Genomic DNA, 15,106 nt, shown 5'->3' on the forward strand with positions numbered 1-15,106 from the left:
ATTGCTGTCATATACAGTATGACAACACTTATAAGGTTGTATACTACATGGGATAACATAATTTCAAACACAGTTCAGTAAAATGTCCCTACATGAATCTGTGACATTCTGTAGTTAACAATAAAGGAAGCAACAAAGAAAACATGTTTGTTTTTAAAATTCCCATTTTTCACTTTCAGTAACCTTTGAAAGAGGATCTTAGGAGGATGCCTAACAGCAGTGTAACCCAGCAGAACCATTCCTCCAACGAGACACTGCTGGACACCTCAGAGAGGCTCCGCACCATTCTTATAGCCCTGTACATCATTGACCTGGCTGGTGGCACCCTCGGGGTCATCATGATGTCCCACCAGTTGTTTCAAAGGAGACCACAATCTGTGATGACCGTTATCATCATCAGCCTCCTGGTGCTGCACACCTTTATGCTACTCAGCATCCCCTTCCGCCTCAGCTATTACATTTTACGGGAATGGAAATTCGGGAGGTTCGCCTGCAAGCTAGCAAGCGCCATCATCTACCTCCACATGTACACCACCTTCATGTTTTACGTGGCTATCATCATAATACGCCTCTTCCGACTCGAGTTTAGGAAGTGCTACACTACAACCGGGGTGGCTGCTGTCTGGCTGGTGGGAGCGTTGGTGGTCACTCCCGTTCTTCTCTCGTACTATGGCACCTCTAGGACATACCTCTCCTCGGAATGCTTTCAGTTCCACAAGGAGATACAAGAGGTGCCCATGCTGATCATAAACTACTGCTTGGTTGGGATTTTGGTGGCAGTTTGTGCTGTGCTCACTGTAATCCAGTTGTCTGTGATGTATAGACTGGCTGTGAAATACTGGCCTGACATCAACTCCCATGTGGAATTCAGGGCTCAGGCAAAGAGTTTCTTCTTCATCTTGGTAACATTAGTGTGCTTTATGCCTCATCATGTATTCAGAGTATATTACATCCAAAACTGCCACTTGGATAAGGACCATAAACTACTCCCATACAATGAAATTTTTTTAGCTTTAACAACAATGTGCTGCTTGGATATGTTGTGCTTCATAGCAGGAATAGCCCACTGAACTGTGAACTACCAGGAAATCCAGCTGCAGTGTGTCAATCCCAGCTTTTGGCAGAAATAAAACTGTGTCGGGACTTTGCTGAGCTAGGGAGACAGCTGAGTTTTCGGCATGGCTGTACTGGTCTGTAGCATTATCTGGCTAGTAAGATCCATCTTTCAGAAGCTACTGGTTTTTACCTTCTCTCTTGAAGGCAGACACATGAGTCTTACTCTAGTCTTTGACCTAAGAGTCATGCCCTGAAGCTTCATTAAGATTTTCCTCAGCTGTCCCTCTCTAACAATGACAACACAAGTATCCATTCCTTTCTATATTTTTCCTTAAAGTGTCTCAGTAACAACAACACACTGTGGCCAATAAGTTGTCCATTGTGAAGGTCTAACAAGTTCTTCTGGCAATTGTGATACTGAAGGGAAGAGAGGGAAGAAAGAAATTCCTTTACAGGATTTTTGTGCTGGTGATGTTAGATAGCAGGGACATGAACTCTATGCAAATAAAAAGTATTCAAGGCATGAAACTATGAATGAAATAGTGTAGTAGCATATTTCAGCACAATCCTTCTTTTCTTCACTTATACAAAGTGTATATTAAATTAAATTATATGAAAACACTTATCATTCTCACAACTTTACCTTTACTTGCTTCACTGCAAAACCACAACCAGCTCACTGAACTGTGGTAATTATACATTTAGAGTGAGTGAAAGTGGAACAGGCCACAGGTTTCAAACCTTCTGCCTTATGTCACTCTCCCTTCAGGACTGAATCTGTGGCTGTTATCCCTTAGGTCCATTATAGCCAAAGAAATTCAAGTTACTGTGGTCCCATAACTGGTTCTGGAATTCAAATACAGGGGTCTGGTCCTTTACTGAAGGATCAGCTGCTCTCTAGGAGAGGGAAATATTTTATCAGCCTTCAAAAAACCTTTGATGTCTGGTCATTTTCAGTTGCCTGTTGATTTATTATCAGATGCCATATTTTTTCCATTTGCACATGTAACAAAGCAAAACTAGAACAAACTAACTGAACTGTGCTCAATCAGTTCACCATATGCTCATGTATGTGTATACAAACTTGTGCTGGAGTATATGTATTTTCTCCATTAGACGGATTATATTCTCTGGGAAGCACATCCATTCTGGGAATCTATGTTTTATCTTCATTATGTAAAAGCTCTTTTTCAAGATTGCATTCTGCCTGTTCTGCTCAGTGCAGAAGGTCTCTAACCCTTCTGCTGAAGGTCTTGCTGTCACTTGCTGCATCTCAACAGCTTGAGGCCAGATTTCTCCCACCCCAGACTCCCATGAATCACACAAGGGTATGCTTCCTCCTTCACAGCCCCATAAGTTGCCATCATTTTTAGTCTGGCAATCTTTGCAACAGAAGTGCTATGATCCCTGGATTCAAATAGGTCACAAGTTGATTTGAGAGGGTTAAAAAGTTACACCTATAAAGTAACGCTGGTGATGATTCAGATATTGATGACATTTCTTTGAACGAAAGAGCTTATGCCTGCTTTGTCAATTCTGAATAAATGTTTTTGCCTTTACATTTCCGTGAAATAACTTTGTTGAAAACTCCTGATGGTTCCAGGATCCTTTCTGCCTCTTTTTAAAAGTGGAAGGTGTCTAGGGGACCAGCAGCAAGTCCCGAAGTCTTCTGAAAATCCTGCACTTACAGCTTCCTCTAGTGTTACCAAGTCCACTCCTATTCATACAATACAGTCTGCTCAGCCCATGATTTTCAAAGATGGCAGCTGGAGGTACAATACAATACAGCAGAGGTGAAATGCAAAGGGACAAACTCTAAAATGGGTGAATAGCTCACAAACCAGCAGCTTGTCAAATCCTTCTCCAGGCTGGATGCAGCATACTTAGCCGGTAAGGGGGTCCATCAGGGTCCCTCAAGGTGGAAAAGCTTAAATAAAGCTCTGGTACTTCAGGAGAGTTTTGAGGGTAACAAGGCAAGAGGCAGGGCCTGCAGAGAAGACATTTGCACCTCTGCTGCCAGAAAGAGCTGGGGTAAGTCAGATCTACCAAAGTCTTTAGGAAAACTGGCAAAGCTGTAGGTGGGGCAACAAGTATATTGTTTTTCCCTTCTGGTTACTGGACTCCTGTGGCTAAATAAAAAAACCTGTTACTCAAAGAAGTGTCCTGTATCACTGCCTATTCTCACTGACCACTGTTTCCAAGATGACTTACAAGGCAAAAATCAGAGTCATCTGGTGTTGCTTGTGAGTCTGCTGATAATCTAGCAGTCCAGCATAATGGCATGCAAGTTTGGGAGAGGAAAAGGGAAATTACATGCATGTCTTCAGCTATGGTAACAAATCATGCCTCAGTGGCCTTGCCCTTGGCTTTTGCCCAACATTTTTTACCTGTGCCTCGCTGTGTACCTTGCTGAAATAACCCTGGCCCACTGACTTGACTTTGCGGTGCAATGCTGAAGCTGTGTTGCCCTTCACAGTTGTCTGGTAACTGTTGACTGTTGGCTGTCACTGGACGTGCTCTGCTTGCCTTGCTTGGGTGCCACGGGATTGCACTCTGGCTGCACTGGGTCCGGCTGGGATGGAGTCAACTTTCTTCATAGCAGCCTGTACAGTGCTGTGTTCTGGATTTGTGGCTAAAACAGTGCTAATAACACACAGTGTTTTGACTACTGCTTCATGCTTGCACAGCATCAAGGCTTTCTCCCACTCCCACTCTGCCCTGCAGTGAGTAGGCTGAGGGTGGGCAAGACATTCAGAGGGGACACAGGCGGGACAACTCACCTGAGCCCAAGGGATATTCTGTACCGTGTGACGCTGTGCTCAGCAATGCAAACTGAGGTAGAAGAAGAAGAAGGGAGGGGATTGACTTCTTTGGTGGCGATTGCTCATGGACTGGCTGGGCCTTGATGTCCTTGTGGAAGATGAATTATTTCCTGCTTGTTGTTTGCTTTTTTCTCTTTCCTTCACCTATTAAACTGTCTGTGTCTCGACTCACACATTTTGCTTCTGTTCTTCCTATTCTCTGCCCCATCCTGCTGGGGGTGGAGGGACTGAGAGAGCAGTTGTGTGGGTGCTCAGCTGCTGGCCGGGGTCAGCCCACCACACACTGCTTGTCAGTGAGACCCCTGCCCCTCCATTGCCAGAAAATTGGGTGTAGCCAAAATTTGTGTCCGTGGTGCTTCTTCCTTGCAGCCACAGCCAAACAACCTTTATTATTAACCACTGCAATGAGGGAAAGTACAGAAAGTGAAGTGCAGCTTGTGCTTCAGCTTCTTCTCACAGTTATTAAAAACTACAACAGTTTTTCCACCAAGGCTTCAGGTAGAACTTCATTCTAGTGCTTGCAGTACCATCCAGATCGTACCTTATCCCCATTCCTGCTTCCACCCAACAGTGACTTTCTTTAACCCTATCCGTGAACCACGCTCCTCTCTGCCGCTTGGCCTTCACCACTGATTTATAGCTTTCCTGCATTTTAATCTAAGCTCCTTTTTCTTTTTTTTAATGCTTGACCATTTTCTCTGTACCTTCTGTCACTGGTTAGGGCTCAGTCATATGAGGTCAAACTGCTCACTGGTTTCGGTATGGTCCTCTTAATTCAGGGGATAATGGATTCAGCATTGATCCCAGTGTTGTTACACCTAAGACTCACATTAAAGTGATAAAGATAAGCTGTATTCAATACCCAGTCCCCCACTGAGATCTGGAAGCACTCTAAAAACTGGTTAAAATAGAAATTTATCACTCTCCAGGAGGACAAACTGAAAAGTAAATTCTGAGAGGGCAATAATATTGAGCTCAGATCGTAGGGTAATATTCTTACTATGAATTATGTAATGACACATCCCCTGGAAAACAGTTAAAAATGATTGGTTTGAATGCCACTTGCATGATCCAAGTAATTCTGGATTTAATTATACACATTAGTAATTGTTTTCAGGTTAACTGAATATGTAAAATTGTAAACCATTTAGTCATCCCATTCATTTTTAATGCCATCAAATGAACACTGGGAAAATCCCCAGACATTCTGAAGGAAAGAATATCAAACTGCTAAATGTATCTTCTGTTGTTGTTCTCTGCATGAAGTTCCATGTAAAAAGAGCAGGCAAACAAAACAAAACCAAGATCCCATTTGTACACCTGAATTCCTAAGTTAGTTTGAGAACAGAAAGCTATAGGCAGAGCAAGAGGATTCTTACCATCAAAAACTAGTGCGCTCACTGCTGTCACAACTACAGTGTTACTTATAGGTAGCCTGTTTCTACCTAACCCAGGCATATCCTTTTAAACAGTGCTGAGGGTGATGTGAGCCCACTCACAGGCAAACTGCACAAGGGGCATGTCTTTTTTTCATTCATATCTGCTAGTATCCAGAACAGCAATGCGTAAATGGAAAAAAGTCTCCATTTCCTTCTGACGCATCTGTTCCTTCTGCCTGCTTATAGAGAAAGGTCATATTGATGATGCTGTCAGGTGGACATGCCCCTCACTGTAAGCAAACAGAAGGAACAGATACATTAGGAGGAAACAAAGGCACACTCCCCCTCTTTTTTTTTTTTTTCTCCACTCAAGCACTGGCATCCTGAGCACTAACAGATTTTGGTGGGGAAAAAGAAAGGATGATTAAGTAACGCTATTTGCCTCAGATGGCTCAAGCTGCCCAAACCGTACATAGCAGGAAGTTCATTACAATTTACAATCCCCATTCTCCTGTCGGCAACAGTTAAAGATCATTTCCTTTGCAGTTACAGAAATATGAACTAAAGAAAGTGATCTGTAAGAGGTCACGGGGAGAATGGTGTGGGGATGGCACACTTACAGAGTGTGCGTGGGGTACGGACAGACCAACATTGTCTCCATGAATAATGAAATTGTTCACTTCACGTACTCTGCCCAGAATTCAGGGTTAAAGCTGTAATATGTCTTGTATTTTCAGTTTGAGTCTGAATCCCTTGTCCTGGCTATCCAGATGCCCTGAGTTTCAGGCTGGCTCTTTCTTTGCTATAAAGGGGTCAGTCCCCAAGCCTAAGATTCACATGCATCAGGGTGCCCTTGTTCTGAACAGCCGTTTTCACAACTGTCTCTTTACTTTTTCTGTTGCAATCCTAAACTTAAAAACACACTACAGTTCCTGCCTTTTATCATACACTCTGGTTTGGGGTTTTGAGTGCCACCACGCGCCACGGAGCAGCTATCTGGCATACAGAGCAGAACCACATGTGGGTAAACTTATGAAAGGAGTTTTGTGTTGAAAATTACTTTATCTGCAAGTGCATGGATGAAAACATTGCAGAAGAGCTACAGGAGGGCAGTGTTTATAGCAATGATTATTATACAGAGAACAAATATCAGACAAAACTAAACTCACAGAAACAGGAAAAAAAGAATTTAAAAAAAACCCGGCAAAGATACAAATGGCCAGCAAAACCCACAATTTCTTCATGTCTTCTTTACTACACTGTTTTCAGCTGTTGGTGAGGAGCCACATACTAAATCTGTGGTAAGTCATGACCATCTGTTGTCACACAAAGGGTATGACATAAATTGTACAGAGATATTTTGTTCATCAGCTGACAATTTTGTGACCAGACTGACAATCAAAGGGCAGGAGCCATAGCTCAGGAGGAAGATGCTGACACTGTATGGGATGAAAGAGCTGCATCACCAAAACCATACAATGCAATGGCAAGTTAATAGCAAAAAATGTAATTTCTAAATGCCGTCATTGATGAGTGTAATTGCTTACGGTCATCTACTCACTGTCATTATCTTAACAGAACAACAGACAAGGCAAGGAGCTGCCAGTGAACTGCTTCACGTATCCCTCAGTTGTAAGAAGATTTCTTGTGTTGAGCGGATAGAGAATACAAACTTTCAGGAGTTCAAGGGAAGAAAGAGAAAAAGTCTGACCACTCAAAATCAGGTGTGCTGAGCAACCCCATTTCTGAATCTTTAGACTCCACAGCTTCCACCTGGACTCTTGAAAGAGTTCATGTTTTGATCTACCCAGTGTGCTCCCAACCAGTCTCAGGAACTTCTCTCCAAAAGGATGTGAAGTCCTCAGCAAATACATTCATTGTGCATGCAGTGAAATCAGCTCCTTGGTAGCCTTGTTCTTCTTCCTTGTGCTTCTTAGGTGTCTCTCCTCACTTTAGACCCTCAAGCATACCCCTCATGTCCCAGTTTCTGACCTGCTTGGGACTGAGATGGCATCCCCACCTGGAGAGGCTCTTCTGCTTCAAGTAGATGTATATGAACATTTATGGAAAACCACACAGGAGCACTGAGGTACATGTAGAAGCTTACAAGCCGGTGAATGTCGCTTGTGAAGCACCGGACTTGCACACAGCAGAAGAGGGGGAAAGTTGGGCTCCAGATGAAGTAATTTTCTCTCTGCCAAGGGAAGTCATGGTGGTGGTTCTCAGTGCCCTGCCTTTGTGCTAACAAGAAAGTAGCTACCTGCTTTTAGGTCCTGGCAAGCAAGGAGGGAGATGATGAATGTTTCAGAGGAAAGAAGGCTGCAGGAGACAGACTAGAAGGCATTTGCCTTGCATGCTGATTCTTCCATTCATGATTTCTCTTGAATACTTGGCAAGGATGATCTGTGTTACCCAAGACATGCTATCATTGCATAAAGCACCATGTAAGTTCTAATACTCCATGGTAGTAAATTGCATTAATCTATCTAACAAGAAAATAAAACCCCACTATGATAAGGTAGAGCCTTTATATGATATTAAACAATAGCATAAAAATACATGCTGCTTTCATTTCATACTCTGCTTGGCTAAGTAAATTCAGTGACACATTTTCCATCAGTATGCCACTAATGTTTACTCAAAGAGATGATAAACAATCCTTCAGCCACCTTTTTTAATAAAACCTCTTCCTATACCAGTTCTTCTTCTTTCATCTTCATATCCTCTCTCTGTGGAAACCCCCTCTAAAATTTTGCTATATGAAAACCAGCACATTCATGTAAAAAGGCTACCCACTGGAAAAAAAACTTCCTCTCCCCAAAATTACAAAAGCAACTGGAAATAAAGGGGAATCTTCACAAGCTCCACGCTTTATTTTCTCCCTGGCACTGTCATACCAGCCTTCTTTCCCAAAGCTTAACCTAACCAGGTGACTGCCTGTGTATCGTGGAGGGAGCAAATGAAGAAACAAATTCAGGAAGAGGCTTTTCCACAATGAGGAACACCAAGATGACTCATCTGCTGCTCCTGGTGTCTCTTGCACTGTCCTCTGGCTCTGCTGTGAAAGCACAAAATGTCAGTGCACAGGCTGGTGGAGCCTGTCCTGTAAACAGCCTGTGCAACAGAAGTTACCAGGCACTCTCCTGCTTTAGCTCTGCTGCTACCCTCTACAGTTACCCTAAAAACATTTCTATCATCTGTAAAAAGGCACTTTTCCTAATTACTAATAATCTTTCCTCTTAACCCCTACAACTCTTCAAAGGAGACATACGGTTCTTGAAAGCTGCCACTCTTTTTTATCTCAAACTTCCCCTTTCCCTTGAAATTTTACCCTCTAACTCCCTGAGAAGAGTAACATTAGCAAAAGTTACTGCTGGATTAATTGTAACTTTCTAAAATTTTAGGCAACACATAAGCTGATGAACAAAATATCGCTGTACAATTTATGTCACACTTTTTGCGTGACAACAGATGGTCACGGCTTATGACTTACCATGCATTTAGTGTGTGGCTCCTCAGCAGTAGCTGAATGAAGAGCTCTTTGTAAGTAGTTCTTACTCCTCTTTAAGGAAGGAGCAGTTTGGTATCATATGGTGCATGGTTCATCTCCTCATTGCCTGTTTTCTTTTCATCTGTTTAGTGAAATACTGGTTTTATGTTTGTGGGTGGGAAAACTCACTGAGCATGAGAAAGTTCAGTGTAATTTTTCCAGATTTCTAGACTTGAGCTAGTCTGTTACTGATGACCCTAATGCTTAACTTATTTGACTTGTTGCCTGCCAAGTTCTAGCATCAGGAGGCTAGAAAGTATAAGGTTTGAGAACCACTGACTTAAACCAAAGTTATGCTGCAATTACAATCACTTTCCAAAAACTTTAAACAGCTTTAAAGCTTATTTAGGTAAAAAAAACTCTCACCAAGCCTGGTGTCTGCCCACAGCAGGGGCATCTGCAGTTTAAGGTTCCTACCATGCAACCACCTCACCTTGATAGCCTCGTTCTAAGACCTGTATTGTATACCTGGAATAGACACAGCCCTCTGATTCATGAGACAATCTTTGTGCCAAAGCAGGGGCTTTTTGTTGAAATATCTAAGCAGTGTTAATGGCGGCTTCCTCTGACAGCACACACTGTATAAATATCAGAATCATTTACGAAATAATCTCACAACAGCAGTATCTGCATGTGAAGCATTAGAGCAAGATTAGAACCATGTAGAGGAAACAAAGGAACTCTGAGAAGTCTGCAGAACTGAGACAACAACAACAAAATCTTAGGCTTTAAAAAACAGAAATAGCTCAATTGCAAAACTCAAGCCATTATAAGTCAAGACAAAACAATGCAAGGGAGAATGGGAGAAGAAGGACATGTGTAACTCATAATGATTTGCTTATTTATTATTTAAAATTACAAAGAAGTTAAGAGAGTGTAAGAGAGAAATAAAAAGAGAAAGAAACAAAAGAGGCAGCTCAAAAAGATGTCTGGAGTAAGCTAACAAAATTTGATGGGTCAAAGAAAAACAACCATTGCTGGCTGATAAACAGAGGTGGCTGAAGTTAGCAGGAACACAAAGCAATGGTGAAGGTGAACTGCTAGGGAAAAATGAAAGGCATTTTTAGGAGAGTCTTAGTAGACCAAACCCACAGATTGCACTTGCAGAAGTTGAATTGCTCTCTGAAGTCACCCCAAATCAGAATATCTCTATAATTAAGTATAACAATATCCAATTCCATTAGTTTTCTTCTAGAATTATTCTTTTACTACTGCTAACAGAGCTTGAAAAGGAATTCAGTTAAAAAGAAATGCTATTCTGTCATTATCAGACAGAATAAAATCTGTTTAATCAGATCCTGTCTGATCAGATAGAATAATAGTCTAATAAGAAAGCAATACATCCTCTACACCTATTTCTGCAGTGGCTAGCTCCTCACAGAATAGCTCCTGGGAAAAAGCTCTCAGCTCACCTCTGTTCCTGCACACCCACACTGCGTGAGGCAGTGGGAGTCTGATCAAAGCATCCTGGCTTTCCTACCAGCAGGTGACAGGCTGTCAGCCACCCGACTGTCTCCTCATGCCAACATTTCCCTGAGCTGCTGCCATCAGAGAAGGCTACAGCTGAAGTGTCATGGAGGCACTTCCACCCCAGTGGGCCACAGCGATGTGCCCGGGATGCCTCTGCCTGGGGCATCACGGTACAGGAGTAATGTGAGGAGCCAGGGAGTGGTAAGGGCCTTGGATGTCGTCTGACCAAAACAAAAGTCATCTAATAGGTGCAGGTTCTGCCAGTCACCAGGCTGTAAAGCCACAATCCTTGGACTTTAGAAACACTCTTCTAGCACATCTCTAGGTAAGCTAGAGCTTGCTCTTTTCTGCTGAGTTTATAAGTTAGAAGAGAGTCCTCAGGGTTTCCCACCTATAAAATCTACACAAAACTGCAATCCAGCAATTTTGGATCATCAGCTCCTCCTTCTTCTCCTGCAAAACCAGAAAAGGATATCCACTATTGCTTGCTGCTAAGCATAAACCCTAGCCTTTGTTTTCTGGTGAGTAATGTCCTTGCAGTAGGAACATTTCACGAGATGCTGCCAGCTGGCCAGTGGAACATGGCTGGGTGCTTGTTCCTGGGAAGGAGGGCAGTGGAATATGAGTTTATAAGCAGCTAGCAGAACCAACAAAATACACTTTCAGAGAGTTAAATGAGATGGATGCTAGCTGATCAGAAAAATAATTATGTGAATCCATATTAAAAAAATATGGTAAGACTTCAAGCAGTCAAAATATATCATTAATCCACCTGGTAACCCGAGAAACCCCTTCTACACAGATTTAGAACAGGCACTAGTGAAATATCTCAAATAGACCCAACAATGACACAAGGACGCAGTTTTGCAATCATTAAACAACTGTGTTAGTTGCTCTGTGGTATGCCTCGTGAAACCTCTATAAGCTTTCAGAGGAAAGAACTCATTAACCTCTGCATGGAGGTGTAATTGTGCCACACCACAATACCATGAGAATGTCCTGTCACTCTGTGATTCATTACTCTTGAGTATGTTACTACATGTCCTTCGATAAACCAGTGGGCACCATGGAAATGCGCATAAAACCAATCTTCAGAACACTCAGTGGAATTAATGGTGCAGACTTTTTACAGGATTAATACCACTTGTTCCCATCCATCAGAGCTGTAGGCAATTTCTCCTCTTCTTTTGCCAAACTCTCCCGTGTTGTGTATCAGCATTACAGTAGTAGTTTGATTGTAAACGATATTTAGGAAAACTAATATTATCAGGCATGGATATTACTGACGTACATGCAGTACTAGTATCACACTGTTCTACCTTGCATAGGTCAGCACTGCCTCAGTATGAACCAAAGCCTGAGCAGTTCTAGCTGCATGATCGTTCTGTTCCAGCAATGGGAAGAAGGGACCAGTAATGATCCATGTCCTGTTCTAATGCTCTTAATTTTTCCTCTCTAATTCTTAGAGCTCCTCTTCCTGTCTATCAAAATTCCAGGACCCAGTAGAGATCCTCTACATGTGAAGCTGGTGCGTCTCAGAAAGGAGACCTACGTCTTGAAAGAAGTAAGGCAAAATATGCCAATAAGTTACTTTGCTAGTACCTGTTCTGAGGTGGAGAAGTTTTACCCATGGTGTTCCAACACACATACCTCTCCCCACTGATTGTTCAGGGAAGGTAGACATTTTGCAGGAGTGTTTCACTACATCTAAAACACAGATGCAAGCTGGGTGGACTGGATCTCATGCCTTCTACACCAGGAAGGAAGCAATCAGCAGGTCTACCTGGTAAGTGTGCTGGTGTCAGCAATGAGTAAATGGCACAAAGTATTAACAGCGCTTATCTCACTGAGTCTCAAGGCAGTGCTACAGTTTTTATTGGCAAGAACAAAATCCCAATTTTCATTGTGGAGAAAGTACAATTTCAGAACTTTCTGAGAGCTACAGAGGAATCCAATGCCTGCCAGCAAATTCTCGCCAGGAATTGATGCACCGGAGTTTCACAAGCCTATCAGTCTTTGGCTTCAGCTTCTTTTCATGCTTTCATGTATAGTGGCCAGCAGACTACAGACTTACTCATGGCAGTGACTGTTGATTACTTGTTACAGGGAAAGAAGTGATGCTGTTCAGGATGTGTGGAACTGCTGCTCATCCCAGGCAGCATTCTTGAATATCCTGAACTGGTGTAGATTATATGAGCAGCCCACATCAACAACCACCTCCACAAGTACATGCAAATGGGTTTTTTTACAAGACTTTCGGGGCCGTCTGTAGGTGAACCTCTTACTTTGGACTGATAGTGTTTCATATTGTAATCTCTTCATGTGCCAATCAGAACAGGACTTAAATCAGCCCCAGGTGACTCTGTATTGGAACAACAGGTAGTGGTGAGTGCGAGGCATGTCGAGACTATTGAGGTTGTTGGTTAATATTGACCCACTGAGACTGAGAAAAGCAAGATGTCCTCACAGTTCTGTCAGACATGGCTGGTGACACCAGCAGAGTGAACATCACGAGGCCTTCTGTGCTGTGGAAGATACTGACCATACTGCGAGCTTCTCAGATGTGTGCTCACCTGGCACAACAAATGAAACGCATTGTTGCAAGGGTCAAACTCGATCAAAAACAGAAGGCTGCACTAGGTCTCTAACAGGAACATACCTTGCCTCTGGCTCTAAAACTGCCAATATCATGATGGTACGTCAGAATCTGACTTTGTGTCTCCTTTGAAGCAAGTTCAGACAACTAAAGAAAAAAAGCCAGCCAACCAACTTTGGCTGAAGATTGGCTGAATCAACCAGATGCTGAGTTTGTCTAAGGAAAATATAGGCAGTTTGGTAATATTGGTGGAAATCAGAAGCTCACAGATATGTTTTAAAACATTTAATTTCTGTCAACATGAAATTACTTCAGCTGGAAGTAATGCAGAAGTGGTACAAGCACAATTTGATTCACTGATGAGGAAGAAGCTACCAACAAACTCTCCCCCACCACAATAATTTCAGTAGTGAAGAAATATCTGCTGCCCTGCAGCAATTCTCCAGCAGGTAGCCTGTAACATTTCTGGATTTATCTAGTTCAGCATGCAGCCATCTTTCTCTCAAGCACCTGATGACACCTGTTCTTTCATTAAAAAGGTGGGTAGCTAGGTTGAGCACAATCACTGTAACAACTGGAAACCCCACCACATAACCGCTTCTTTCTTTTGACTTGACTTCTGTTTTATCAGGTAGGTTTTCCTGTAATGTCTCAAGAAAAAAAGGCTTCAGCTTTGTCACTCTAAGCGGCACATTAGTTTTATTGTGCAGAATGTTGTATGTGCATAGGCAATAGCTGTGACAGCATGAAGAGCACCATGTTATGAAGCTTTCATAACAATGCAATTATTAACTCAAGTAATTCAGACACATTTTCCAATAACCTCTTTGTATGTTTGATACCGTAATCATTTATGTTAGGTGACTCAAAATGTGCCACCATTAGAAGCTTTTTTGACCTAATTCATTTCAAATCTGCTTAACTGAACTGTGATACTTGGTGGTATCATGACATTTTTTGTTGGTTTTAGTGCCATGAAAGACTCAAGTGGGATTCAAGTGGGACTACTCATCAGCACTGTCTTCCCTTCTTTCTTCACAGTGCTCAGATGTGTCTGCCCACTTGTCAGCTTCTCAGAAAGCTTCTTACAGTCTTTCATATGTGTTTTCTCCTTGGCAGTAACCTAGCCATCAAGTGACATTCTCAAATTTGCCTAGATAGTTTCTGTGCTTCCTACATTTTAGTCCCTCTTAACAGATTGCCTCTCGCTACCCCTCACAGACACCTGTGCGCTTCCTCAGGCCAACACACCACTAAAAAGCACCTGGAATTGAGAATATCCCTCATACCGTTGGAGCTACCATAAACCAATTATGTCAGGTAATCTCCTATTTGAAAAGCACACACTGAAAAAGAGTAGCAGTGCATAACATTTAACAGAGAGTTTTCAAAAAAGATTAGAGAATGTTACAAAATCTTTTTTCCATTTGGCTGTAATGAATCACGCTGTGGTTGGTGTTATCTCTCCTTGTCTTTCCACTGTTTAAACTTCCCATTCGTCACAAAGTCACTCACTGCTGCTGTGGCCACCCAAAAGATATCTGTACAGTTTAAGCCAGTCATCTTGAAGAGATGGGTACTTCCAGCAGGCAGTCCGTCCCTTTCAAAAATAGGTGTTTAAGATAAATAGGAGATTTAGCACCTGAACTCACCAATCTATCTTTATCACTACTCAGAGAGTCCAGTTCTCTTCCTTATTCTGCCTAATGTCTGGAACCCAGTATGAGGAAAACACGCGTACCTCTGGCAATATAAGGGAAATATTTTGCCCACCTGATCTCCATCCATACTTGGCTCTAACAACCAAACTGATAGGTCACGCCTCTGGCACTCCCAGGTCAAACACCCAAGCTTTCTGCACTTCCCGTTACACAAATTATTGTAAAGTGCCTAACTGATCTAATTTTTAGTGCTTTACAATTTACTTTTCATGGCCTTGTTAGACCATTTTATATTCTTTTGGAAATATTTATAGTAAGTGAGTCACACTGGGCAGTACAATGCTGATAAATCTGTGGGGAATGATCTGAGTTACCCAACCTATGCAGAAGTCATAACTGATATTAATCACGTAACAGTGAAACTGGTGGAGAGATGTAATTTAGTCTCAATTTCTCCAATAGTAGTCACTAATCACAACACATGACAGGTTGCATAGCAGGTACAGGCAGGGTATGCTTGAAACCAGTCTACTACTGACATAACAAAATTTAAAAATAAAAGCAAACACCAA

At 42.2% G+C, this 15,106-nt stretch overlaps 1 protein-coding gene across 1 annotated transcript; it reads left to right on the top strand.

Annotated features, from left to right (window-relative positions):
- Nucleotides 1-206: 206 nt before the first annotated feature.
- LOC128141985 (probable G-protein coupled receptor 141) lies at nucleotides 207-1,125 on the top strand. Its single transcript, XM_052787538.1, has one exon. The coding sequence runs from the start codon at nucleotides 207-209 to the stop codon at nucleotides 1,068-1,070; it is 864 nt and encodes a 287-aa protein (XP_052643498.1). The 3' UTR covers nucleotides 1,071-1,125.
- The last annotated feature ends 13,981 nt before the right edge of the window (nucleotides 1,126-15,106 follow it).

Source organism: Harpia harpyja, chromosome 1 (genome assembly GCF_026419915.1).
Source record: "Harpia harpyja isolate bHarHar1 chromosome 1, bHarHar1 primary haplotype, whole genome shotgun sequence".
Taxonomy (NCBI): domain Eukaryota; kingdom Metazoa; phylum Chordata; class Aves; order Accipitriformes; family Accipitridae; genus Harpia; species Harpia harpyja.